Here is a 26,907-nt window from a genome sequence, read left to right as displayed (position 1 = left end):
CCTTAAGCCTGGCTGGCGTGGCTCAGTGGTTGAGTGTCGACTATGAACCAGGAGGTCATGGTTTGATTCTTGGTCAGGGCACATGCTTAGGTTGCGGGCTTGATCCCCTGTGTTGGGCTTGCTGATCAATGATTCTCTCTCATCGATGTTTCTATCTCCCTCTCCCCTCCTCTCTGAAATTAATAAAAATATATATTTTAAAAAGAAATATTATTAGAAAATAAGTAAATGAAGTTGGTACCTTAAGTCCTTGAGATTGTAGCGTTTGTTGTCTCACTCAGGTGCATCTTGGATTCCCTCATTGCTTTGTCACATTTGTGAGCTCATCTCAGCAGAAGGTGTGCCATGGGTAGTTAGAGTGAATTTACAGGGCTGGTCTACACCCATTTCTTTTGGTTGGTTTCTCAGCCCCAAGTTTATACACTGAGCAGGTATTTCTAGAATTCAGACCAACATTATTCTTGATATCAGCGGGGCTTCTTAGAAGTTCTGATTCTCCAGGCTAATTGTATTGCTTGGGCCCTAGGCAAGAAGCCCTGCTTTTTGAGCATGTTTGAACAGTGAGCACAGTTTTCCCCACCCTCTGGGTCTTCTGTAAATTGCTCAGGCCCAGATCCTTAGCCTCTGACCCATAAGGAGATTAAGACCCTAAAATATAAGTGATCTATCAATTTTGTTAAATTTTCTTATTCAGCATTTCAAATATTCGTATTGACTTTCTGTTGTGTGCAGATGCTCTGCACGGTATTGGGCATCTAGACCAGCGGTTCTCAACCTGTGGGTCGTGACCCCTTTGGGGGTTGAACGACCCTTTCACAGAGGTCGCCTAAGACCATCGGAAAACCCATATATAATTACATATTGTTTTTGTGATTACTCACTATGCTTTAATTATGTTCAATTTGTAACAATGAAAATACATCCTGCATATCAGATATTTACATTACGATTCATAACAGTAGCAAAATTACAGTTATGAAGTAGCAACGAAAATAACTTTATGGTTGGGGGTCACCACAACATGAGGAACTGTATTAAAGGGTCACAGCATTTCCTAATGAGAACCACTGATCTAGACCAAGCTCTTGCCGGTTAGTGTGAGGAGGCAGGCAAGAAACAATCTAAGTTCTATGGCAAGAATTGAAACCAAATGATGTTCTTGCAAATATAACGTGGAAAGAAGAAAGGAATACATAATGTAGGATTCCATTCATCTACATGAGGAAAACTAATCTGTGACATTACAAGTAGGGATAGTAGGTGAGAGGGGGATGATTGAAGAGGATGTGAGTGGGATGCTGGTAATTTTGGTTTCTTGAACAGGGTGTGTGTGGAAATTCATCGGACTGTACAGAATATTCATCACAGCCCTGATTATTACGGCAGGATGACCGAGAACAATCTACATGTCCAACCAAAGGAGTCATTTCATAACATGGGGAAATATCTGTAGGATGAATTCCTAAAAGGGTCTGGGCATTTGAAATTTTGATAGATATTGCTAAATATGGTATGTATTTGCAGCACGGTTTTCATGTACCATACATGCAGTAAAGTTCATCTTAAGCATGCAGCTCAAGTAGTTTTACAGAATGAACACACCTGTGTAACCGCCGCTCAGCACAGTACACACAGCGTTTCCTGCATTCCAGCGGCTGCTCCTGTGCCCCCTGCAGTCATTACCCTCCCTCGAAGGACCACTCTTCCATTTTTCTCATACAGTAGTTTTGCCTGTTTTGAAATATGTATGGTTGAAAATGTATCTTTGAAATTATTTCTATGCATTTTGTGGAATACAGATACATCTGTGTATTTGGAACTGGTAGCCTGTTGGTACAGAGGATTTCTCTGTGTGAGCTCAGCCTGACATCTGCCTGTAATCCTGGCTCTGGGCCTCTGTCCTGTGTGTGTCCAGTGTCTGGGTGTCCAGTGTCTAAGGTTCCTGGATCCTTTGATTCTCTGACTAAAATTCTGTGGTGTCACCAGGGCCCGAATGGGATGATGGACAGGAGAGCCTGGAAGTGCCCTGACACATTCCAAGGCCCCTGTCAGGCTGAGTGCCAGCATCCCCAACCCTTGTTGAAAGTAGGGTGCGGGAGGGGGCTAAGAGGGGAAAGTAGGCTTCCTGTGAATCTCGAATGTCAGAGCATGAAGGGGTCCTAATTGGTCTAAATTTCCTCGACTTCCTTTCTATTTAGCCAGAGCATTCCTTTATGTCTGTGGTCCCAGGTCTGGTTTTCTTTATGTGGAATTTCCCCAGGAGACTCCAGAGAGGGGGGTAGAGGTGGGTAAAGAGACAGCATCCAGGTGCTGGGAGAGGGATGGCTCACTCTCTCTGCTTCTCTTTTTGACTTGGCTTCTGACACTGCTTAGCTGTGAAATTTGGCCAGTGTTTTCCTTTCTCTGGGCCTCCGTTTCCTGGGATGTGTAAAGAAAGTTGGACTAAATAGTCCCAGAGTCTGAGTCTCCTTGCTCTCCGTTCTGGAGTTGTGGGTCTTTTTCTGGGTATATCATACTCCCTGTGACTCAGTTTCTCCCCCCAAGCCCCTCAGTTTTCCCATATCTCTCACTGCATTGTCCCTGCCTGTGTCAGTCTCTGCATCCCAGTCTCCCTCTCTCTCAGTGGAGTGTCTCTCTTCAGCCTTTGTGCTCCCCTGACAATGGGAGGTAAAAATAGCCCAGGGGCTGTGCTGGTGGAGATAAAAGGGAATTTGACTTTTGTGTCCTGTGGCCAGGCTGGGGGGGCTGTGACACGTGGAGATTGCTGACATAGCTCTCCTCCGCACTGACCTTGACGGCGGCAATAAAAGGGGGAGCCCAGCTCCCAGCCCTCACCGTGGTTCTGAGGTGGGTGATCAGGGCTGGGGTTGGAGCTGAAGGAGGTACAGGTGGGCCAGTGGGTGAGGGTACTGATGAGTTGGTATGAGTCTCCTCATATCTGTGGAAGAGGATGCTCTGATGTTTGAGTGTGTGTGTGTTGGGGGAGGGGGGGTGTTGGGGGCTCACCAGGGAGGCTGAGTGAGGAGCCCCAGGAAATCACCTAGGTCCTGTGGATTGTTGGGTCATGCCCCATTTGGGGCCCCTGGTCCCTCAGTTCCTCTCTCACTGCCGTCTTCCAGTGTCTGCTGCCTTGGACCACCTTAAACCTCCAAGATTTCTAGTCCCTCATCCTCCACCTCTCAGTACCACCACCATGATGGATGTGAGTGAACTCGGGGAGTCTGCCCGCTACCTCCGCCAGGGCTACCAGGAGATGATGAAGGTGCACACTGTCGCATGGGATGGTAAGTAAAGGCAGAGGGGCCACAGCCACAGCCACAGAGAAGCCTCTATGGGCTTAGACCAGGAGGGTGACACTGAGCTCAGGGCTGAAGGAGCGTGCGTACACTCTGGCCTGACAGCGTTAGCCCTGGATCTTTCTCTCAGAGTCTGTGGTCCTGAGACTAAGTTCTGTGTGTATCAGTGTTTGTGAGCAAGCCTCGGTTTGCTCCTCTGTAAAATGGGACAGTGTCAGAGCTGCAGTCTGTGGCTAGAACCTGAGGCCTCTGAGGTGAGAGTGATTGGTATGGGTGCAGGCTGCTTCCACGTGTCCAAAAAACCTGTGCTGGAGTTATTTTTAGTGCTTTCCATAGAGCCAAAGCCTCTGTTTATTAGGGACAGAAATAAAGACTACTATTTATGACCTGGTTTGTTCATAGGACAATAATAACAATAGGCAGTGCCCATTGTGTGCCAGGCCCAGAGCAGATGACCTTCCATGCATGAGCTCAACAACCTGGGGAGGTGGGGACCAGGGCCAGGGCCAGCGTCATGGTGTGCCATCCCTGCATTTGCAAAGGGCACTACCCTCAGAAAGGCCTCACGTTTGACTTAACTCTCTGTCACCATCTTGAAATTGTTAATATTCTTTTTTTTTTAACAAGGGGTCTGCACTTTAACACTGGGGCCTGCAAGTTATGTACCTGGTCCTGCTTGAAGCACTTGGCTAGTAAGTGGCAGGACAGGGAACAGAACCCGGTGGTCTGCAGCCAGAGTCCCTGCCTCTAACCAACATGACATATGGGCTCCCTGAAGCTCTGGGATCAGCTGGCCAGGCAGGAAGATACACAAGACACAGAGTTAGGAGACCTGTGCTTGAGCCTTCAGTGAAATGGAGGAGGTGGAATCCCCTTTAGAATTACATGCCTGACATCGAGGGCTGCTCCACATGGAACCCCAGGAGATGCCCACACTATTTTGCTATTGAGGGAACAGGCCCAGCGAGGATGAGGGATTTTCCTCAGGTCACAGGGCACATGTGGCAGAAGCAGGAATCTGAGCCCAAGTGTGTAATCAGGGCAGTGAAGGACTTACCCGTCAGGGAATCCCCTCAGAAGATCTTTAGAGACCCTCCCAGCTCTGCCTGCACAGGAGCCCGAGTCTGGAAGGATCTACTCTGGGAATTCCTGCGTCCTGACAGAGGGGACACTGGGAGGGGCACAGCGTATGGACCCCCAGCCTCTGAGTGTGCCTTGGCCGCGCTCATAGCCCCAGTGTTCTCCCTCAACCTAGGGAAGAAGCGGGTCTGGGTGCCTGATGAACAGGACGCCTACGTGGAGGCTGAGGTCAAGTCAGAGGCTACTGGGGGCAGAGTCAACGTGGAGACCAAAGACCAGAAGGTTTTGCTGCCCCTTTCCCCGGTGTTAGCCCCTCCACCCCCCCCCCCCCCCTAGTGTGCAGCGATTGGCCAGCTGTCTGTACTCCACTGCATGGCCTCCCTGGCAGATGCTGATGGTGCGGGAAGCAGAGCTGCAGCCCATGAACCCGCCCCGCTTTGACTTGCTGGAGGACATGGCCATGATGACGCACCTCAACGAAGCCTCAGTGCTGCACAACCTACGCCAGCGCTATGCTCGCTGGATGATCTACGTGAGCCAGGAGTTGGGGAGGGACCACGGGTGTGGCGGGGATGTGCATGGTTGGGGCGGGGTCAGAGCAGCAGGGCCGGGGCTAGAGGAAGAGCCACAGCGACCTGGGGACAGGACTTGGAGAAGGGGCGGGGCTGTGAGCAGTGGGCGGGGCTAGAGGTGGAGCAGGGTGATGTCATGGGGCTGTAGAGGTGGGGCTACGGGCTGAGACGGCTGGAGATGGGGCTGGAGATGGGGCTGGAGTCTCAGCTCTGGGAGTGTTAGGGGCGGAGCTTCAGCTTGCGGGGGGGGAGGGGGGGGGGGCGGGGGGGCGAGGGTGGAGGCTCCACAGTGGGGCCATGGAGAAGGGGACATGGGCTGTGGGCAGGAGTGAAGGCTGGATTAGGGCAGCCACAGGGGGTATCTCGTGGCATAGTTAAGTGGCTCCTTGGGGAATATTGCAAAGGTCATGGTTTTATGAGGGCTGGGGCCTGGGGATGGGAACTTGGCCCCCAACAACCTACCTATACGCTTTCTCCTCAGACTTACTCGGGCCTCTTCTGTGTCACCATCAACCCCTACAAATGGCTCCCGGTCTACACGCCCTCCGTGGTGGCCGCTTACAAGGGAAAGCGCCGCTCGGAGGCCCCACCCCACATATATGCGGTGGCAGATAACGCCTACAATGATATGCTGCGAAGTAAGGGCTGCCTGGACTCCTCTTCCTGTCCCCACCCAAGACCCCTACCCCAGCTACAGGGAAGCTTCTTCAAAGGCCCCCTTCCCTCCGCTCGCATTGCCCTCCTTGATGCTGCCAGACGCTCCAGCATAGCCATTGCCTCTCCACGTGGGAACTGGCCTGCGGGCTGTAGGGTCCTACCTGGTCCTCCCCTTTTCTGGCTCTGGTTGGTGGAGGGGCTGCCCCAGTGCCATGGATACCCAGTGTGCTCCGCCTGTGGCTGGTCCCCCATCGTGGCTAACTTCTGCATCTCCTTCCCGTTCCTCCAGACCGAGAAAACCAGTCCATGCTGATCACGTAAGTGTGCGGCCCTGGGGACGGGGTGGGAAATGCTGGCCAGCTGGCAGGAAGGGGGTGGAACTAAAATCACATCCCAGGGTTGGTTCTAAAGTGCTTAGGGCAAGACTAAGCTAAATTTACCACCTGAAGCTAAATGAGAGCATGTTCTCTGCCCCCATTCTGGGTAGACATGTTATGGACAGTAAGCAGGAAAGGGAGACCCAAGTACCAGAGTGACCACCAGCCAGATAGCCCCTCTTTCCAGGGCCTGGAATCTCCCCCACCTTGATCTTCTGGGAGTTCTGATTGTGGCTTAAGGGGAAGGGACATTCCTCTTCCTTTCCTCCTTCTTACCTTCTCCTTAAATCTGGGTCTTATTTCTGGTCCTTTGCTTGTCTCCATGGGAAAGTGATAGAATTCTTACATGCCAAGTTCATGTCCAGCCAAGCCAGTGTGGACATTGTTTGTGTACGAGTGTGTGTGTACGTGCAGGTGCAGCCTGGTTTTAGAGCAGGGGTGGGCAAACTTTTTGACTCGAGGGCCACAATGGGTTCTTAAACTGGACCGGAGGGCCGGAACAAAAGCATGGATGGAGTGTTTGTGTGAACTAATATAAATTCAAAGTAAACATCATTACATAAAAGGGTACGGTCTCTTTTTTTTTTAGTTTTATTCATTTCAAACGGGCCGTAGTTTGCCCACGGCTGTTTTAGAGCAAGGCCTTTGAAACCAGATAGAACTGGGTTCATGTTCTGTGTTCACTTCTTCCTGCTGATGTCCTTAGGCTTCTGAGTCTCATCAGTAAAAACAGAACAATCCTGCCCACCTACCATGCAGAGCTACAAGGAGTCAGCATTTTAATGTACATACTGGGCACACAGCAGGGACAGTCACATAACTTCTCCGAGCCCCATTTCCCTATGCATAAAATGGGGGTGATGATGGTGCCTGCCTTTTCCATTTCTCCTTCTTACCTTCTTATCTCTGGGTCTTATTTCTGATCCTTTGTTTCTAAGGCTTAAATGAGCCAATACAGGTAAAGAAAGCGCTTGGCCCAGTGCCTGGCACTAGATTTGCACGTAGTGAAGGGTGGCATTGTGTGTTCTCATCTCTGGGGGCGGGGAGGGAGCTATGATCTACACTGGCCTGCTCTGTAAACAACTCAATGCCTCTGAGGGCTGATCTCTTCTGGTTTTTGTTTTTTGAGTTGGGATCCTAACTTGGGAGCTGGGTTGGGGAGGGCAGAGGGCCCTGCTTGTGGAGGGGGACACTGAGGGATGGGAGGAATTAGAGTGGCCAAGTGGGCATTGGTGACTTATGTTTGTGTCATCCAAGCGGAGAGTCGGGGGCCGGTAAGACGGTTAACACCAAGCGGGTCATTCAGTACTTTGCCATCGTCGCTGCCCTGGGAGACGGGCCAGGCAAGAAGGCCGTAAGACTCGCCCACTTGGGCGCTGCTCACCACTGCTTCTCACTGTTTTTCTCTTTGTTCCCCCCCCCCTTTTTTTTTTTCTTTTTATGTTGATTCCCCAGAGTCTCCAGCCCCGCCTGAGCCTTCCACCTTGGTGGGGGACTCTGGCCTGAGCAAGGCTTGACCAAAGAAGCTATGGCCACCTCTGCGATGCTGTGCCACCCAGTCCCAGGCCTGCCTCAGTGTTTCCATCTGTAACACAGAGGGGTGGGACCACATCGCCATTCCTAAACTTTTTATGTAGTTTTCCCTCCCTTTGGGACCTTCATATTTTGAGAGAGTTTACCGAATAGGCCGTTTTTTGCTAAGAAGTGATTATTTTCTTGGTTTTCGTGCACCAAAGAGAGTTACCTGCTGTCAATCAAACAAGCAGGCTTATGAGGAGTTTAGCCAGAGCCAAAGGCACTTGGCAGCATCCCCAGCAGCAGGGGTAGGGGACGATTTTGCACCCCTTGATTTCTGTATGGCTTTTGAAAGTTTTTGAAACAATGGGAGACAGTGTTTTGTTTTTGTGTTTGAAGTACAACATCCATTCCTAGCCCCCAGGCCAATGATTCAGGCCTCTGGGTACCTCCTCTCCCATCTGCCCCCACAGGGGCTGCCTTTTCTTTCCAGAGCCCAAGGCCGCCTCCCACACAGTCAGTCCTCCCTCCTGGTCCTGTTGAGCCTTGCTTTATTCTGGGGCATTTTATTTTTCTAATTTTCTTTTTCTTTTCTACACTTTAAGGTTTTTTTCTTTTTGCCTTTTTCTTTTCCCCATTTGAATTTCTTGATTTTTTATTTTTCTTTCAGTTTTGTTTTTTGTTGTGGTGGTGGTTGTTTTTGTTGTTTTGTTTTGTTTTTGCTGTTGACTTTTTGATACTCTTTCCTCCTTCCTCTCCCCACCCCATTTTCCAAACCCCATGTGAGGATGCTGCAGAAAGTTGGGGCTTGGTCCACTAATAGGAATGGTGGGTAGGAGGAGGCCAGAGCCAGCAGGGTAGGGGCAGGGAGGCCTCTGGTCAGAAAGGACCTCAGGGGATGGGCTCCTGCCATTTCCCTCCTGCCTCTGTCCCCCCAACGATATCTCTGGGGGGATTGTTTCAGTCGTGGGCTCCCTGGAGGTGAGTGAATAACCAAAGCCCGCTGGTGGCATGGTATCTGCCACTTTAGAATCCATTCTTCCTTTCTCTCCCTTTCAGTCCCCCCAGAGATGTTGTTGGGGAGACAGAGGCAGAAGGGAAATGGCAAGAGCATGTTCCCGAGCTCCACTCCACATAATCTCAGCCAGCGCTTTGGAGCAGCCTCTTCCAGGCTGCTAGGACCCAGGGGAGGGAAGAGAAGGAAAGGGAAGTGCAGGGAAGACAAGGATGAGGCTAGGAGAGGACAGTGGTGGGGATCCTCCATAAGTCTCTCTCGGTGAGACATATGGGTGGCTGTGGGTGTGTGGGAGGCAGATGCCGGGGCTCAGTGCCTTCGCTCTCCCACTTACTGTGTGGCTTTGAGTAGGTTACTTCCCTGCTCTGAGCCTTAGTTTCCTCATTTGCAAAGTAGGGTAATAGTGGGCGCCTGGCAGGGCCATTTTAAATAATAGTGGGTGTACAAATTAATTGCGCCATGAAGATGTGCCTGATCACAGTGCAAAGGAGAGGTGTGGAGAAGGGCTCACGGAGGTGAGGGTATGAAGGTCCAGGCGAAAGAGATCTCTTCCAGCCGTAGAGCATCAGGGAAGCCTTCCTAGAGGAGGGGGCATTTCAGCTGTTGCTCTGAAGAGGATTTTAGTCAGGAGCCTCTAGCGCTTGGGGCAGGGCCACTTCCTGGAGTGTGGGAAATGATGGGATATGGAAGAGGCCAGAGACAGCTGGGGGAGAGGACGGGCTGCTAATTGTAGACTCCCCCAGACTCAGCCCCCTGCCATGCTTGCTCCTACTTTCTAGCAGTCCTCTTGTAACAGTCCTGGGAGGGTGAGGCGGGGGCGGGGGCGGGGGCTAACCTTCACTGCCCTGCTAACTACTGCCACCCTGGCCTGCTGAGACCTCACACCCTCTAACACTGTCTTCTTTTTCCCCCCCAGCAACTTCTGGCCACAAAGACTGGGGTAAGCATGGGGCCAGTGTGAGTGGGGCAGGCAACAATTATGAGGCCCTGGGAACCTGCCCTTCCCCTTCCCAACCAGAGGTGTCTGGGATGGGCTGTTATCTGGGAGGGCGGCTGCTCTGGGTCCCAGTCAGCGAGCATACCTCACCCCACCAGGGTACCCTCGAGGATCAAATCATTGAGGCTAACCCTGCTATGGAGGCTTTTGGCAATGCCAAGACCCTGCGGAATGACAACTCGTCCCGCTTCGTGAGTGGTCACAGTGGGAAGGGTGGGTAGGTGGAGCGGGATCAGCATGGCTGGCCCCTCTGACTGAGACCGCACCCCTGCCCACAGGGCAAGTTCATCCGCATTCACTTTGGTCCCTCGGGGAAGCTGGCATCTTCGGATATCGACAGCTGTGAGTTTGGGCGAGGGGGGGGAGGGCGGGGCCCTGAGTCTTTCTGCTCAGACGGAGCGTCCCTAAGTCCTTGGCTCCTGCCTGTTTCAGGCTCTCCTTTCCACCCCCAGACCACTGCCCGCTCAGGCCCCTCAGCTCTCACCTGGAACATTCCACCAGCCTCCATGTGGTCTCCCAGCCTCCATTCCTGTGCTGGATCTTCTAGCCAGAACGACCTTTTCACGGAGACTAATCTGACCACATTGTGTTCCTGCTTAGAAATCTTTTCTGGATCCTATCACCTTCAGATGGAGACCCAAATCCTTATTTGGTAGTTAGCTCTTTATGACTGGCCCTCACCCCACTCCAGTCTTTTCTCTGGCCCTGATAGGCTGGGCCTGTGCCCATCCGGCCCAGCCTCATCTCCGCACATCGGGTCCTCATCCTTCCTGGGAGCCCTCCTACGCCTGTCGGGTTGTTGCCCGTCTGCCTCACCCAGCCCAGCCGCACAGACACCAGGTGCCCAGGCCACCTGCGCAGAGGGGCCGCCACACTGACACTCCCCACCTGGGGATTCCTGGCCAGATCCTGATGAATAAGCATAGACACATGGTGATGGGCAGGGGGCATCATAATTCATGCCCCGCTGACCACGTACAGACACATGGAGCTCTGTCCACACACACGCTGACACACCAGCACTGCTCTGGAGGAAGGAATGTGGTTGTGGGTGAAGGAATGAAAGCATAGGTGAAAGAATGGACACATGAATACCCCCCACAGATACCACATTCACATACCCACACACAGTCACACATGGGGGTGCACACACATTCCCACATTGTGACAGGCAAGATGGAGAGACACACTTTATTGACTTCAGAGAAGAAGGGAGAGGGAGGGATAGATAGAAACATCATTGATGAGAGAGAATCATTGATCAGCTGCCTCCTGCATGCCTCCTGCTGGGGATCGAGCCTGCATCCTGAGCATGTGCCCTTGACTGGAATCGAACCCTTCAGTCCACAGGCTGACGCTCTATCCACTGAGCCAAACCAACTGGGGCAAGAGACACACTTTAGTACATGCTGATGTATACAGACAGTGCCTCTACACACACCCCTGCCCCTCTCCCACAACCCTGCCCCTTCAGCCCTATTGGGGTGACCTGCTCTGGGGAGGTGCAGAAGATGGTAGGCCAGTGCCTCCCTTTCTTCCAGATCTCCTGGAGAAGTCACGGGTGATCTTCCAGCTGCCTGGAGAGCGTGGCTACCATGTCTACTACCAGATCCTCTCGGGGAAGAAGCCAGAGCTGCAGGGTAAGGGCCAGGGATGGATAGGGTGGGAGTACCTAGGACTGGGTGGGAGTGAGAGCTGCCTGTCCCCCATAAGTCCAGGTCCTGGGATGTCTGTTCTCTCACTCTTCTGGGGCCTGTGACATCCTGTCTTTCTTCTGAGTCCCTTCTGTTCCCTCCCACTCCCTGGGACTTCTGGTTATTGCTGAGCCCTCTCTCATGCAGGGAACTGGCCGCTGCTCTTGTAAAGTTGTCCCTCCTGTGGTCCTGCAGCTAGAGAGACCCCACTCAGACCAAGGAAGGGCCAATGGCTCTGTCTAGACCCAGCCCCTCTCTCTTGCAAGCTCCTTGAGGGCAGAGCCTGGTCCTCGCTGTGCCCCAGCACAGGATATGGATCAGAGGGGTGGCCATGAGCAGTGGTGGAGGGATGGATGTGATATAGGGATGGGCTCATGCCTCAGAGAACCATAAGGAAAGAGAAGCCATGGACATGGGGGTGTGGAAGTCCTGGGAGGGCCCTAGACTCTCCTGTGGGGCTGGCCCCCAGGACCCACCACGCTGGGATGGGGTAGGAGGATAGCCAGGTGCACACAGCTGGACCCACCCTCTTCGCCTGTGTCCCCAGACATGCTGCTTCTGTCTGTGAACCCCTACGACTACCACTTCTGCAGCCAGGGCGTTATCACTGTGGACAACATCGATGATGGGGAGGAGCTCATGGCCACTGACGTATGTCGGGTGGGAGCAGAGTGGCTGCCTGCAGCGTGGGGCCCTGCAACGCTGGGTAGAGATCAGGGAGCAGTTGCAGTGCCCTGAGCTTGGCTGGACCCTGGAGGGGCCCAGACATCTCTAACCCTGCCGTCCCCACCGCAGCATGCCATGGACATCCTGGGCTTCAGTGTGGACGAGAAGTGCGCCTGCTATAAGATTGTGGGTGCCCTCCTGCACTTCGGAAACATGAAGTTCAAGCAGAAGCAGCGGGAGGAGCAGGCCGAGGCCGACGGCACCGAGAGTGAGGGGCCCTGGCCCTGATCCCAAAGTCCTGTCCATGACCATTAGCCCTCAGCCTTGTCCACAGCCTCTGACCTCAGTCTTAACTGGCCCTGAGTGTAACCCCGGACTCTCAACGCCAGACCCTCACCCTCCTGAGCTGCACAGTCTGTTGGCCCTGAATTTGACCCTCCCTGGCCTCCCCTCCCTGAGGCCAGGCTGAGCCCCAGGTTCTAATTGTTGGTTCCACCTCCTCATCTCACCCATGTGCCCTGCCAGGTGCTGACAAGGCTGCCTACCTGATGGGAGTCAACAGTGGGGACCTCCTCAAAGGCCTTCTGCACCCCCGAGTGCGTGTGGGGAACGAGTATGTGACCAAGGGCCAGAGCATGGAGCAGGTGAGCTGCTCGCAGGCCAGGGCTGACCCGGGACAGCTGGGAAGGGTCCTCCTGGCCAGGTCCCAGCCCAGCATCCCCACAACTCCAGGTGGTGTTTGCCGTGGGGGCTCTGGCCAAGGCCACCTACGACCGGCTGTTCCGGTGGCTGGTGTCTCGGATCAACCAGACTCTGGACACGAAGCTGCCCCGGCAGTTCTTCATCGGGGTCCTGGACATCGCTGGTTTTGAGATCTTCGAGGTGAGGGCAGGCCCACACCCAGGCCCCTGAGTGGGTGGGGGCAGGAGCCTGGGCTTCTGCCTGGGGGCAGGGTGAACTCATGCACGTTCCTGTTCGTCTCTGGGCCTCCCTGTCCCCATCCACAGGGCGGCTGCTGAGCCCGGCACCTTCTGCAGTTTTATTTTTCTTTCTTCCCTTCCTCCTTCCCTCCCTCCCTTCCTCCTTCCCTCCTTCCCTCCCTCCTTCCTTCCTTTTTTTCTTTTCTCCCTCTACAGTTTAATAGCTTCGAGCAGCTGTGCATCAACTTCACCAATGAGAAGCTGCAGCAGTTCTTCAACCAGCACATGTTTGTGCTGGAGCAGGAGGAGTACAAGCGGGAGGGCATCGACTGGGTCTTCATCGACTTCGGCCTGGACCTGCAGCCCTGCATCGACCTCATCGAGAAGGTGGAGCCTGGTGCAAGCTCACTGCAGCAGGGAGGGTGTGGGTGCAGTGAGTGAGCATGTGCAAGTGTGCGTGTAAGTGTGTGCCTGTGCGTTGAAGTGAGCTTGTGCCTGTGTATGGCTCTGACTCTCTCTGTACATGCCGTGAATGGGAATGCGTGCCTGTGTGTGACAGGTGCGCCGGAGACTGTAAAAGCGTGTTGGTGAACATGTGTGAGCAATGTGAGTGTGCATCCCAGCACTGCTGACAATAGCCCCTCATGGGTGGACACAGTTTTGAAGTTCACAAGGTCCTATTGCAACCACAGTTTCACTGGACCCTCAGAACTGCCCTGGGAGAGGAGTAGGATGTGTTTGCTTATTTGTTTATTTGATTGTGAAACATTATATAAATGTCCCCATTGTGCAAAGAATGGGAGAAAGAAAAATCAGAAAATGTGAAAAGTGAAAAGTGAAGGGGAAATGATGTTCCCCCAGTCCCCTCACAACCAGAATCTTGGCCTCTGGTTAGTTTCCTCCAAGTCCCGTGTCCTGGGCATCGGTTTTCGCTCAAACTCAGGTCTCCTCTTTTTCTCTAAAATGGGTTTTGAACATTGAACGAAGAAGGCACAGTAGTTCACGCAGCAGATGGTTTTCAGACAATGCATTTCTGGAATCTTCTGTTGGACATTTAGGTGGTTGACATTCATTTTTTTTTTTTTAACATATATTTTATTGATTTTTTTTTTTTTATAGAGAGGAAGGGAGAGAGATAGAGAGTTAGAAACATCGATGAGAGAGAAACATCGATCAGCTGCCTCCTGCACACCTCCTACTGGGGATGTGCCCGCAACCCAGGTACATGCCCTTGGCCGGAATCGAACCTGGGACCTCTCAGTCCGCAGGCCGACGCTCTATCCATTGAGCCAAACCGGTTTCGGCGACATTCATTTTTGTTTGTTTTTCACTGTTAAAGCAGCACAAATTATGCATTTCCCCATTTTGCAGGTTAGGAAACAGGCTTAGGGAGGCTTAAGGGCCCCACAGCCAGTAAGTCTGAACCCAGGAAGCCAAAATTTGAACTCGGCTGCTTTTTTTTCTTTACTGTCCCTGTGAGTGTGTGTGAGATCATGGAGCTGGGGGCTGATGGGTACAAAGATGCCAGTTTGAGTTTGCACAGTTCTCATAAGCAAAGAGGACAACTCAGAGCTGCGAATTGTGCAGAAGAGGGATGGAGACCAAAATGTTCTTTCTGTCTTAGAAGACAGGGCTCCTGGGTGCAGGTCTGGTCTCTGCCCCCTGAGCAGGTGGCTGAGGTGGGGCATCTGGAAAGGATTCCAGAAGGAGGGGCTCCGGGAGGATGGGCTGGCGCAGTGGAGGTCCTTCAATCCTGTTCCCCGTCCCCAGCCGCTCGGCATCCTGTCCATCCTGGAGGAGGAGTGCATGTTCCCCAAGGCCTCCGACGCCAGCTTCCGGGCCAAGCTCTATGACAACCACGCAGGGAAGTCGCCCAATTTCCAGCAGCCAAGGCCTGACAAAAAGCGCAAATACCAGGCCCACTTTGAGGTGGTCCACTATGCGGGCGTGGTAGGTGCCTATGGGAACCCCAGCTCTTGACCACTCCTCCCTCTGGGTTTCTCTGCTTTGGCTCAGCGCCTGTCTGATCTCTGCCAGGTGCCTTACAGCATCGTGGGCTGGCTGGAGAAAAACAAGGATCCCCTGAATGAGACAGTGGTCCCCATCTTCCAAAAGTCGCAGAACAAGCTCTTGGCCACCCTCTACGAGAACTATGCAGGCTCCTGCTCCAGTGCGTGCCGTGCCCAGGGACTAGATTGCCATTCTGTGGGGACTCAGAGTGATGTCCCTGGAGTGACTGGTCCCCATGTCTCTCCTAGCTGAGCCCCCGAAGTCTGGTGTGAAAGAGAAGCGTAAAAAGGCAGCATCATTCCAGACGGTGTCCCAGCTGCACAAGGTGAGGCCCAGCCTGGGCCTATGCAGGCCTTACCCCTTGGCCTCCAGCCCGCTCTCGCTCCCTGATCTGTCCCCTGCACCCTGGGCGGGCGGCCGTTAAGACTTGCAGTGATGTTTAACTCCTCTCCACGTGAACATCACAGCAAGTCTGTGCTGCTTCCCGTCCCCGCGCTGCCTGGGCAGGGTTTGGGGTGGGGGTGGTGTGAAGTGGGGGCCTGAGGGGGACTGGGTGGGGAGTGAAGACTGTGGAGATAGGGACCCAGTCAAGCAGAAGAGGGCAGAGGGTCACAGGAAAGGGTGACAGATGTGTGGAGGGGCCTGCCCCCCAGCCCTTAGCGGGCTGATCCGCTGCGGTTTCCAATTCTGCCTCCTGCCCTGTGTGCCTTCTCCCCGCTCCCCGCCTCCAGGAGAACCTCAACAAGCTGATGACCAACCTGCGGGCCACACAGCCTCATTTTGTCCGCTGCCTCGTCCCCAATGAGAACAAGACGCCAGGTAGTCACCCTGGGGCCAGGTGGTGGCAGTGGGGGAACACTGAAGGGAGGGGTCCGGGTGGATCTCGCCCTTCGCAGAGCCCCCCATGTGGACTGTTGGTCTTTCTTCGAGGCAAGAGACGTCTGACCTTTTCCTTTAACTCCCACCCGTCCAGGGGTCATGGATGCCTTCTTGGTGCTACACCAGCTGCGCTGTAATGGGGTCCTGGAGGGCATCCGGATCTGCCGCCAAGGATTCCCCAACAGGCTGCTCTACGCCGACTTCCGGCAACGGTGGGTGTCTTCCTGCCCCAGCCCTGGCTCCTCCCCAGCTCCCCCTACACAGCCACCTGCCCCCTTGTTCTCCACCCTGGTGGAGGCAACAGCCTGAGGGGATGAGAAAGGCACACATTTTAGAGTCAAACAGACAATTCCTGTCACTGGGAAGGATGCAGTGGGACTGGGGAGGCGGCTGGGCAGGAGTCCAGTGGGAGATGGTGGTGGCTGAGGCTTTGGATACAGAATAAGAAAGAAAAGACAAGGGTGGTGACTCCCAGGTGTTTGGCCTGAGCAGCTGGGAAGCTGGTGGTAGGTTTACTGAGATACCAAACAGGGTTTTTTATTTTGGGGAGTTGGGGAGACAGTGGATTAATCCCTCCAAATCCCATAAATTTGAAATGTCTCCAGCAGATGTTCTAGACAAGTCCTGGGCGAGACTGGATTTTAGTCTGGAGATGGGGGCGGGCAGGGAACTGAATGAGGGTTTGTGTGGACCAGACTTTGCATCATGGCTGGCCCCACGTGAGCACCAGTCAGTAGCTCCTCCCCTCTCTTCCTCAGTTTGGTTTTGTCAGGCCACTAGCAGCCTAAGTTCCCTCCCTTTCCAGAAGTAATTGGCCATCCACGCTGACGTATGTATGTACAAATACTGTATGTGGGCACACACGAGTCTATGGGTTTGTTTTTTCATGTAACCATGTCTTTTTTTTAAAAAAAAAGTATTTTTATTAATTTCAGAGAGGAAGGGATAGGGAGGGAGAGAGAAACATCAGTGATGAGAATCATTGATGGCTGCCTCCTGCACACCCCAATGGGGATCGGGCCTGCAGCCCGGGCATGTGCCTGACCCTTGACTGGGAATTGAACCATGACCTCCTGCTTCATAGGTTGACGCTCAACTACTGAGCCACGCCGGTTGGGCTAACCATATGTCTTGGAGATTGTTCCTTATCAATAGGAATAAGTCTGTATCATCATCCTTTTTTTTTTTTTTAAATTATGACTTTATTTTTTAGAGCAGTTTTAGGTTCACAGCAAAATTAAGAGGAAGGTACAGGAATCTTCCATGTTCTCCCTATCCCCGCACACGCACAGCCTCCCGTTTTAAACATCGCCTGCCGGGTAGGACAATGTTCCCCCTGCTGAACCTGCACGGACTCATCATGTCCACCTGAGGCCGCAGTTGGCACTGGGGGTCTCTCGGTGACGGACGTGCTGTGGCTGAGGAGGAATGTGTAGCGACGCAGCATCACGCTGGAAACATCCCGTCGTCTAGTGCCTGCTGTTCCCGTCAGCCCCTAGTGCAGGCTTTTGTGTTTCTCAGGTTTTGCCTTCACAGTGTGGCCACAGCCAACCTGACCTGCACTTATTGGCTAGAATTCTCTCCCAAATGTTCCTTCAGGTTGAGATGTGCTACACCATATTGCCTTCTTAAACAATTATAGAAGTGCTGCATGCCTTTTGTAAGCACTGCAGCCCCTGAAAGAACTTCTCTGCTGGATGCATTTAAACGGAACCGAGATTTTTCAGCAGAACGCACCTACCTCCTAGTCTCACACTGCCCGCCCCCCCGCCAGCTTGTTCAGTATGTGTCCCACTGGAACTCTGCTCCAGCCTGGAGAGGTCCAGGAATATTCCCCCCCTTCTCCCCACCAGCCTCCTCAGTCCTTGGCTCCCTGCCCAGCCTCTCACTAGTTCTCCCTGCTGTCCCAGGTACCGCATCCTGAACCCCAGTGCCATCCCTGATGACACCTTCATGGACAGCAGGAAGGCCACAGAGAAACTGCTGGGCTCCCTGGACATCGACCACACCCAGTACCAGTTCGGCCACACCAAGGTCAGGGCACAGGAGTGAGGGCTGACTCAGGGGTGGGTGGTCACACTGAACAGGAGACATGCTGGTGGGTGGAGGTTACACCTGTGGCCCCACCCACCCAGGTTTTTTTCAAGGCGGGGCTTCTGGGCGTCCTGGAGGAGCTGCGTGACCAGCGTCTGGCCAAGGTCCTGACGTTGCTGCAGGCACGGGGCCGGGGCCGCCTCATGCGCCTTGAGTACCAGCGTCTGCTTGGAGGCAGGTGGGTGTGGACGGAGATGGAGGACCGGGGTTTTGGTGGGACGACTGTCCGTCCACTCAGAGAACCACCAGGCTCTTTGGGAACTGGATGAGGGTTTGTGTGGACCAGACTTTGCATCATGCCTGGTGCCTCGTGAGCACCCAGTCATACTCTCTTGTGGGTCAGGTTACCCCTATGGGAGTAAGGGTGTCTCTGAGGGGTAAGGTTCTGTTTTGTGCCCCTCAACTCCCAGCTTCCATTTTGTCACCTCAAAAGTTGGGGTAAGAACACCTGTTTCTCCACTGGGGCCATCCCAGAGTGGTTATGACTGAAATGCCAGGCAGGAGAATTTATGTGCATTATTTTGTTTAAAGGATGGGATGGTCCTAAGACGGGCATGTTTGATGATCTCCATTCAGAGCCATCCTGTCACAGCTGGCCAGTGGGGGGCGGAGGGAGGAGGCAGGAGGTGGAGATGTGAGCCCAGGTGTTAGCCAGGTGGCTTTACCACTCCTGGTGTCTTTAGAACATTTGCAAGGCCACCAGGACATTCAAGGCTTGTGAGGCCCCTCCCTGTAGCACTTGCATGCCCTTGGCCTCTCCCTCAATCTCACCTACAAAGCAGAGGCGTTAGGACCTACGTGAGAGGCCATTTGGGAAGATTAAATGAGATCACACACTGAAGAGCCTGCCCCAGGGAGGTGCTCAGGGAACATCAGGGCTGTCACTATGAGCTGCTGGTCATCCGTTACTGCCCCTCCCCAGGGACGCCCTGTTCACCATCCAGTGGAACATCCGTGCCTTCAATGCCGTCAAGAATTGGTCATGGATGAAGCTCTTTTTCAAGATGAAGCCGCTGCTGCGCTCGGCACAGGCTGAGGAGGAGCTGGCGGCCCTGCGGGCAGAGCTACGGGGGCTGCGAGGGGCGCTGGCCACTGCAGAGGCCAAGCGACAGGAGCTGGAGGAGACGCACGTCAGCATCACCCAGGAAAAGAATGACCTGGCCCTGCAGCTGCAGGCAGTGAGTGGGGGCGGGGGCGGGGGCAGGGGAAGGGTTCCCCTCAGTGACCTGATGCCACAGTGAACCCGACTGCTCCAAGGAAACACCCCAACCAGATCCCCGGCCAGGGCGGACCTGGTGTGGTCCGAGTGCCCAAGCTTGCCTGGATCTACCTGCTACTCCAGATGGGCCACAAGGTGAGGCTGTGGGCTCACGTCCCTGCTCACCTCCCACATTCCCAGCCTGTCCAGCCACGGGCTGTCTGTCCACTTCCCACTGCAGCTGAGCCCCATTTCCCAGCTCTTCCCTCCTTGCCATCCCTGAAACAGACAGACCCACGCTCCCTTCTCTGGTAAAGGGCCCACGGGAACCCAGGTCGCAGGTAACAGTAATAACCAGATGGCAGGGATCGAGGGTCCAGATCTTCCCAAGCCCACAGAGCCCTTCTGTCCTTCAGCAAGTCCTTCATGTCCCCTGCGTGCCAGCTAGCGCTAGAGACACACAGGTGGGAAGACAGATGGGCCTGTGGTTACAAAACTCACCTGCAGGTGCAGGATAGCGTTAGGCAGCCGGCACAGTGAGGAAGAGTGAGGTGGGAGGGAAGACCAGAGCCCTCCAGTGTGCAGGGCTCGCAGGTCTGCTCCCACCCACCTCCACAGAAGCCTTGTTTGGGCCTCACTCTGGGTTGTCCCTGGCCTAACATCCCCCTCTTGCAGGTGTCACTTCTGGCCCTGCCCATCCCTCCGCCTAAGCCCTCATCCCACTGAGCCCCTCAGGGCCAAGAGCAGGCCATCGGCATTCCGTGGCCCCCAGAACCCAGCTGAGTCAAACCTTTGCACAGACAAATTAACTTTCTTCTCTAGGACCCAGCCTGGTGCCCCTCTGCTTGTTCACCTGGCCCTGCCTCCACTCTGCCCCATTCCCGTTCCCTCTAGGAGCAGGACAACTTGGCGGATGCTGAGGAGCGCTGCCACTTGCTAATCAAGTCCAAGGTGCAGCTTGAGGGGAAGGTGAAGGAGCTGAGTGAGCGGCTAGAAGACGAGGAGGAGGTGAATGCCGACCTGGCCGCCCGCCGGCGCAAACTGGAGGATGAGTGCACGGAGCTCAAGAAGGACATTGATGACTTGGAGCTGACTCTGGCCAAAGCCGAGAAGGAGAAGCAAGCCACTGAGAACAAGGTGGGGCCAGCAGCTGCAGGTCCCACTCCTGGCTCTGCCAGGCCCCTGCTATGGAGCCCTGGGCAGGTCACTTCTCTGTGGGCCTGAATTTCCTGCTGTCACATGGGGTTAATAGCAGCACTTGCCCCATTAGGGTGGGCAAGGATTCCCTGTGTAACGAGTCTGCTGGCACTCACCACAGGGCCCAGCATGGGTAGGTGTTCAGCAAATGCCAGCAATTGTCACCCATCCTGGACTGCAAGCTCCCTGAGGGCAGGAACCCCAGCTCCCAGCTCTGCACCCCCAGGTGCCTTCTCATACCGCCTGTCATTGAACCTTTTCAACAGCTCCATGGCGCTCATTCAGGGAGGATGAGGCTCAGAGTGGAGTGATTTGCTCGCTCACTGGAAGGGGTGGCTACTCAAACCGGGGTGTGGGAGGGACAGCTCCATCGTGGCCCTGGCCCTGGCACAGGTGAAGAACCTGACGGAGGAGATGGCGGCACTGGACGAGTCGGTGGCTCGGCTGACCAAGGACAAGAAGGCATTGCAGGAGGCCCACCAGCAGGTCCTGGGTGACCTGCAGGCTGAGGAGGACCGTGTGAGCGCACTGGCCAAGGCCAAGCTGCGGCTGGAGCAGCAGGTGGAAGACGTGAGTCGGGCACAGCCGAGGGCTGTGTGGTGGTACCGGGAGAGCTGGGAGGGTGCCTGGCTGGGCCTGGTGGCTGAGCATGTGTGCGCCCCCCACCCCACAGCTGGAGTGCTCCCTGGAGCAGGAGAGGAAGCTGCGCATGGACACAGAGCGGGCCAAGCGCAAGCTCGAGGGTGACCTGAAGCTGACACAGGAGTCGGTGACAGATGCTGCCCAGGATAAGCAGCAGCTGGAGGAGAAGCTCAAAAAGTAGGCCTGGGGTGGGCAGCAGACCAGGCCCCGGCTGGCAGGGGCCTTTGAGCCTACACCCGCTTCTCACTGCTGGACTGTAGCCGGTTCCACATGACAGCAGAGGTTGAACATGGAGGGCTGAGATGGGGGTTACTAGGTGCTGGGGGCAGTGTCCTGTCCTCCCTGGACCAAGGGCCTGAGGCCAGGGCTTGAGAGGGAAGGCAGGGTTGAGGTCACCTAGGGCTGCCCTGGGTGCAGGGTGTGTGCTGGGGGTGGTGGGCCCAGGCAGGTTGGTGGAAATTAGGACCAGGGCAGGCTCATGCTCTGCTGTGGCCTCCAGGAAGGACTCCGAGTTGAGTCAGCTGAACCTGAGGGTGGAGGACGAGCAGCTCCTTGGAGCGCAGCTGCAGAAGAAGATCAAGGAGCTGCAGGTGTGTGGGGGATGGGGGGGTGGGGACCAGTGTGATAGGCTTACAGAGGTGACAGCTGCCTCCCGCTGTCCCCAGGCTCGGGCAGAGGAGCTGGAAGAGGAGCTGGAGGCAGAGCGGGCGGCCCGGGCCCGTGTGGAGAAGCAGCGGGCGGAGGCAGCCCGGGAGTTGGAGGAGCTGAGTGAGCGGCTGGAGGAGGCAGGTGGCGCGTCTGCTGGGCAGCGAGAGGGATGCCGCAAGCGCGAGGCTGAGCTGGGGCGGCTGCGGCAGGAACTGGAGGAGGCTGCGCTGCGACACGAGGCCACAGTGGCTGCCCTGCGGCGCAAGCAGGCGGAGAGCGCGGCCGAGCTGAGCGAGCAGGTGGACAGTCTGCAGAGGGTGCGACAGAAGCTGGAAAAAGAAAAGAGTGAGCTCCGCATGGAGGTGGACGACCTGGGCACCAGTGTGGAGACCCTGGCCCGTGGCAAGGTGTCTGCCTCCTTCCTGATCCTGACCTCTGACCCCCCTTCAGCATCCTCACCTGACCCCTAGGCTCTGATCCATAGCTATCCTGACTCCAGACCAATGCTGCCTCCAACTGCTGAACCCCGACCACCCCATGCCAATACTGACCCCACACTAATCTTGACCCCAGTAGATGCTGACCTCTGACCCATTCACCTGGCATCTAACCCCAATCCCACTACAGTCCTGACCTCAAACCCTGGCTCTGAAACTCAGTGTCTTGACTACAAGTCGTTTTTGACCCAATGTCCAATTCTAACTTAGCCCTTGACCTGAGAACTCTGTCCTGAATCCAGCAACCAATCTTGACTCTTGACCTTTGTACCACCTAATCCTGACAGCTGGACTCTGTCCCTACCTGACTTCAGACTCTAGTATCCCAACTTCATCCTGACCCACTGGCCTCAGGACTGGTCCAGCCTTCTCACTTTAAAAATGTTTTTATTGACTGATTTTTAGAGAGGGGGGGGGGGGGGAAGAAACATTGATTTATTGTTCCACTTATCTATGCATTATTCTGGAGATCGAACCCACAACCTTGGTATATTGGGATGATGCTCTGAGCTACCCGGCCAGGGCTACCTTCTCACTTCTGATGTCCATCTTTTAAGCAATAGTGGAATCTGTCGGAACTTGGGGCCCCGTTCTCTCTTTGATTCCTGGGCCCATGTCTAGCCTTCTAGTTCCACATCCCAGGTCCCTGTCTGATTGGCAGTCATAGATCCTGTCCTCTGATTCACAAACTTGTCCTGACCTCTGACTCTGGGTCTCAGGCCAGTGCAGAGAAGTTGTGCCGGACCTATGAGGATCAGCTGAGTGAGACCAAGATCAAGGTGGAGGAGCTGCAACGGCAGCTGGCGGACACGAGTACCCAGCGTGGACGGCTGCAGACGGAGAACGGTGAGGTCAGGGGCTCAGATGGGCCATCCCGGGGCCTCAGTGCTCCCCCTTGCCAGCCTGACGTGCTGCTTCACCCCTTGGCTGCAGGGGAGCTGAGCCGCCTGCTCGAGGAGAAGGAGTCTCTGATTAGCCAGCTGAGCCGTGGGAAGGCCTCGGCCACTCAGAGCTTGGAGGAGCTGCGGAGGCAGCTGGAGGAGGAGAGCAAGGTGGGCTTGGCCACTGGCTGGCACAGAGAGGGCAGTGTGGGCATCAGGTCCCTTGGCCAGGCCTGACACTTAGGTCACTGGGGTCCCTACAGGCCAAGAACGCGCTGGCCCACGCCGTGCAGGCTTTGCGGCACGACTGTGACCTCCTGCGAGAGCAGCATGAGGAGGAGGCCGAGGCACAGGCCGAGTTGCAGCGGCTGCTGTCCAAGGCCAACGCGGAGGTGGCCCAGTGGAGGAGCAAGTATGAGGCAGATGCCATCCAGAGGACCGAGGAGCTGGAGGAGGCCAAGTAAGTGCCTTGCTGGCCAGGCCGTCACCACACAGGTGACCCGTGCCTCTGAGCCCTGATGGGAGAGGGGAGCTGTGGGGGCTGCTTCTGGCAGCCTTGCTCTGCTACACAGTCCATACCCTGTCTGCTCTGGGGCCTAGAAAGAAGCTGGCCCTGAGGCTGCAGGAGGCAGAGGAGGGTGTAGAGGCCGCACACGCCAAGTGCTCATCACTGGAGAAGGCCAAGCTGCGGCTGCAGACGGAGTCAGAGGATGTGACCCTGGAACTGGAGCGGGCAACCTCAGCAGCTGCCGCGCTGGACAAGAAGCAGCGGCACTTGGAGCGGGCACTGGAGGAGCGGAGGCGGCAGGAGGAGGAGACACAGCGGGAGCTAGAGGCAGCCCAGAGGGAGGCTCGCAGCCTGGGCACTGAGCTCTTCCGGCTGCGGCACAGCCACGAGGAGGCTCTCGAGGCCCTGGAGACCTTCAAGCGGGAGAACAAGAACCTGCAGGGTACGGCCAGCCCAGGGTCAGAGAACGGCTTTGGGGCCCTGGGAGCCCCTGGAGCCACACAGGGTGTCCCGGAGCCGTCACCCTGGAGCTAGGGGTGAATGATGCGGCCTGGGTTGGAGCATGAGCTTTGAGGTGGCCCCTCAGTGCCCTGTCCACTTTGCAGAGGAGATCAGTGACCTCACAGACCACGTCAGCCTCAGTGGGAAGAGCATCCAGGAACTGGAGAAAGCCAAGAAGGCGCTGGAAGGGGAGAAGAGTGAGCTCCAGGCCGCACTGGAGGAGGCCGAGGTCAGGGGCTGGCCACGGGTGGGGTGGATACTGACCTACTGCTTCCCTGGCCTCCCTCCTCCCTTAAGACACACTCAGGGCCCCAAGGCCCACACTGTACTCTGCATCCCAGGGGGCTCTGGAGCTGGAGGAGACCAAGACCCTGCGGATCCAGCTGGAGCTATCCCAGGTCAAGGCGGAAGTGGACCGGAAGCTGGCAGAGAAGGACGAGGAGTGCACTAACCTGAGGTATGGGGGCCAGGGCCATCCCTACCCACCACCACTCCCAGGGGTCCACCTGTCTTCTCAAGGATAATTGCCCCTCCCAGCCCAGCCACCTGAGTGGGAAAAGGGGAGGAAAGCAGTGTTTGCTGAGCCCCTGCTGTGCACACAGATTGGCAGGGACAGTAGTTTGTGCCTCGCACAAAGCTTTCTTAGGTCAGGATTATTGTCCAGTCTGGAGGTGAACCTCAGAGAGCCTACAGGACTTGCTCAAGGGACACAGTCAGGGTGGAGCCAGAGTTCAGCCAACATCTGTCTGCTCCAGAGCTTCACTCTTGTCTGTGAACTTGCTCTGATGGGGAACAGGAAGTCACATGGGGCTTGAAATCAGGGAGGGATGTTCCTTATTCCCAAAATGGGTTCATGTCTCCAGCGTTCCTTGGACATTTGTAAGAGCAGGTGTGGTGCTGTGCCCGCCTGCTTTCGATGGCCCAGACACCACTACCTTCTCCCTCCCCCAGACGCAACCACCAGCGGGCCGTGGAGTCCCTGCAGGCCTCCCTGGAAGCAGAGACACGGGCCCGCAATGAGGCACTGCGGCTCAAGAAGAAGATGGAGGGTGACCTCAATGACCTGGAGCTGCAGCTGGGCCATGCCACCCGCCAGGCCACGGAGGCACAGGCAGCCACACGGCTGCTACAGGCCCAACTCAAGGAGGAGCAGGCGGGGAGGGATGAGGAGCAGCGGCTGGCAGCGGAGCTCCGGGAGCAGGCACAGGCCCTGGAGCGACGGGGCGTGCTGCTGGCTACGGAGCTGGAAGAGCTGCGGGCTGCACTGGAGCAGGGCGAGCGCAGCCGGCGGCTCGCAGAGCAGGAGCTGCTGGAGGCCACCGAGCGCCTCAACCTCCTGCATTCACAGGTGAGGGCGGCAATTCACAGGGATGCGTAGGGTGGCTGCCTAGTGGCCGACTCTGAGGCTCTGCTTCCCCCCAGAACACTGGCCTCCTGAACCAGAAAAAGAAGCTGGAGGTGGACTTGGCCCAGCTGAGCGGCGAGGTGGAGGAGGCTGCCCAGGAGAGGCGGGAAGCTGAGGAGAAGGCCAAAAAGGCCATCACTGACGTGAGGCTGGGCCGGAGCTGTGGAGGGGACAGAGCCCAAAGGGACTTCCACTGGGGCCAGTCACCCCGACCATCCATCTCACCCCGGACAGGCGGCCATGATGGCCGAGGAGCTGAAGAAGGAGCAGGACACAAGCGCGCACTTGGAACGGATGAAGAAGACACTGGAGCAGACGGTGCGGGAGCTACAGGCACGGCTTGAGGAGGCGGAACAAGCTGCCCTCCGAGGTGGGAAGAAGCAGGTGCAGAAGCTGGAGGCCAAGGTGCGTGTGGCGTCCCCATCCCTTCCCCGCACAGTGGGCAGTGCGAGGGCAGGCTCAGGGCAGCAGGCCCATCTGCTGCTCACAGGTGCGGGAGCTGGAGGCTGAGCTGGACGCCGAGCAGAAGAAGCATGCCGAGGCCCTCAAGGGGGTGCGGAAACATGAGCGCCGGGTCAAGGAGCTTGCGTATCAGGTGGGTGACAGGTCCACCTCTAAAGGGGCGGCCCCAAAGCTGGTCTGGTCCGGGCCAGACCTGAGTCCCCTCTACATGCGCAGGCCGAGGAGGACAGGAAGAACCTGGCTCGCATGCAGGACCTGGTGGAAAAGCTGCAGAGCAAGGTCAAGAGCTACAAACGGCAATTTGAGGAGGCGGTGAGTGTATTGGGTCTGGACCCTGGGGGTCAGGTCCTGCCGGGTCAGGACGCCTGTGGAACCCAACTCAAAGCTGGCCCCAGGCAAGAGGCCAGCAGCTGTCAGCCCTACTCCACCTCTGGGACGTGCCTTCCCAGTGTTGGCTTTGTGGGTAGGCAGGCTGCCTTCATGGGCAGTGACCTAGCTCGTGACCCCCCTGTCCCAGCAGGAAGTGTTTCTAACAGCTCCGACAAGAGATGAGACCAACCTTTGTCTCTGAAGGGACCCCATGTGCTTTCCCCTTCTGGCCCAGGTCTGGCACATGGGTACCTGAAGAGGTGTCACAACCCCTTCCTTCCTGCTGTGGGTGCTGGTGAGGGGGGTAGATGGAACATGGATAGTGGTGGTGGGAGCATAGTGGAAGACAAAGAGAAGCCAGACTCTTTCTGCGATGGGGTGGGACCAGACTGACCATCTCGGTTACCAAAGAGTAACCCAGCCTGCCTGTGCCCCCAGGAGCAACAGGCAAACACTAACCTGGCCAAGTATCGCAAGGCCCAGCACGAGTTGGATGATGCGGAAGAGCGGGCAGACATAGCAGAAACCCAGGCCAACAAGCTGCGGGCACGGACTCGGGATGCCCTGGGCCCTAAGGTAAGGGGTAGCCTGGGGCACCACCTTGCCCTTTGCAAGGGGAGGGGGGCAGGTGGTATAGTTCACTGAGCCACGCTTTTCCCCCTCAGCACAAGGAATGATGCCTGCTGTCCGCCCCCTCACCTCTCCATCTGCTGAACCCTGAATAAATGCCACATCTACAGCTCCAGCCTGCTTCCTTCTCATTCTTTGGGACTCAAGAGGGGAGGGGAGCACACGGTCCCACAGACAAAAGTCAGGTCCACATCAAT

The 26,907-nt window shown here is 55.8% G+C and overlaps 1 protein-coding gene across 4 annotated transcripts; it reads left to right on the top strand.

Moving 5' to 3' along the window:
• Window positions 1-3,178: 3,178 nt before the first annotated feature.
• On the top strand, window positions 3,179-26,882 carry MYH7B (myosin heavy chain 7B). Of its 4 annotated transcripts, XM_036321312.1 has the most exons (41): window positions 3,179-3,284; window positions 4,552-4,658; window positions 4,765-4,908; window positions 5,430-5,586; window positions 5,895-5,922; window positions 7,240-7,336; window positions 9,429-9,452; window positions 9,608-9,700; window positions 9,788-9,851; window positions 11,051-11,149; window positions 11,751-11,854; window positions 11,999-12,137; window positions 12,395-12,513; window positions 12,602-12,751; window positions 13,006-13,176; window positions 14,560-14,739; window positions 14,827-14,959; window positions 15,048-15,124; window positions 15,531-15,618; window positions 15,773-15,890; window positions 17,589-17,712; window positions 17,814-17,950; window positions 18,695-18,950; window positions 19,865-20,107; window positions 20,561-20,737; window positions 20,841-20,986; window positions 21,309-21,399; window positions 21,475-21,864; window positions 22,674-22,800; window positions 22,888-23,006; window positions 23,099-23,295; window positions 23,436-23,785; window positions 23,949-24,073; window positions 24,186-24,301; window positions 24,796-25,192; window positions 25,267-25,392; window positions 25,484-25,654; window positions 25,740-25,844; window positions 25,928-26,023; window positions 26,519-26,656; window positions 26,746-26,882. In XM_036321312.1, the coding sequence occupies exons 1-41, from the start codon at window positions 3,194-3,196 to the stop codon at window positions 26,755-26,757; spliced, it is 5,826 nt and encodes a 1,941-aa protein (XP_036177205.1). In that variant the 5' UTR covers window positions 3,179-3,193; the 3' UTR covers window positions 26,758-26,882. The 4 variants fall into 4 exon arrangements, with proteins under 4 accessions (XP_036177205.1, XP_036177203.1, XP_036177202.1 ...); XM_036321310.1 differs by lacking the exons at window positions 3,179-3,284; window positions 4,552-4,658; window positions 4,765-4,908; window positions 7,240-7,336 and having other exon boundaries at window positions 5,528-5,586; window positions 17,826-17,950; XM_036321309.1 differs by lacking the exons at window positions 3,179-3,284; window positions 4,552-4,658; window positions 4,765-4,908; window positions 7,240-7,336 and having other exon boundaries at window positions 5,528-5,586.
• Window positions 26,883-26,907: the final 25 nt, after the last annotated feature.

Source organism: Myotis myotis, unplaced genomic scaffold (genome assembly GCF_014108235.1).
Source record: "Myotis myotis isolate mMyoMyo1 unplaced genomic scaffold, mMyoMyo1.p scaffold_m19_p_9, whole genome shotgun sequence".
NCBI classification, from domain to species: Eukaryota; Metazoa; Chordata; class Mammalia; order Chiroptera; family Vespertilionidae; genus Myotis; species Myotis myotis.
Note: the sequence above shows the minus strand (reverse complement) of the source record. Positions and strands in the feature narration are given on the sequence as shown.

What these genes read in the sequence shown, in the direction of transcription:
- MYH7B (XM_036321312.1), top strand. Translation starts at nt 3,194, where the DNA reads ATGATGGATGTGAGTGAACTCGGGGAGTCTGCCCGCTACCTCCGCCAG. An exon ending in TGGAGACCAAAGACCAGAAG is followed by an intron (nt 4,659 to 4,764) that starts GTTTTGCTGCCC and finishes CCTCCCTGGCAG; the next exon opens with ATGCTGATGGTGCGGGAAGC. An exon ending in TACGCCGACTTCCGGCAACG is followed by an intron (nt 15,891 to 17,588) that starts GTGGGTGTCTTC and finishes CTGCTGTCCCAG; the next exon opens with GTACCGCATCCTGAACCCCA.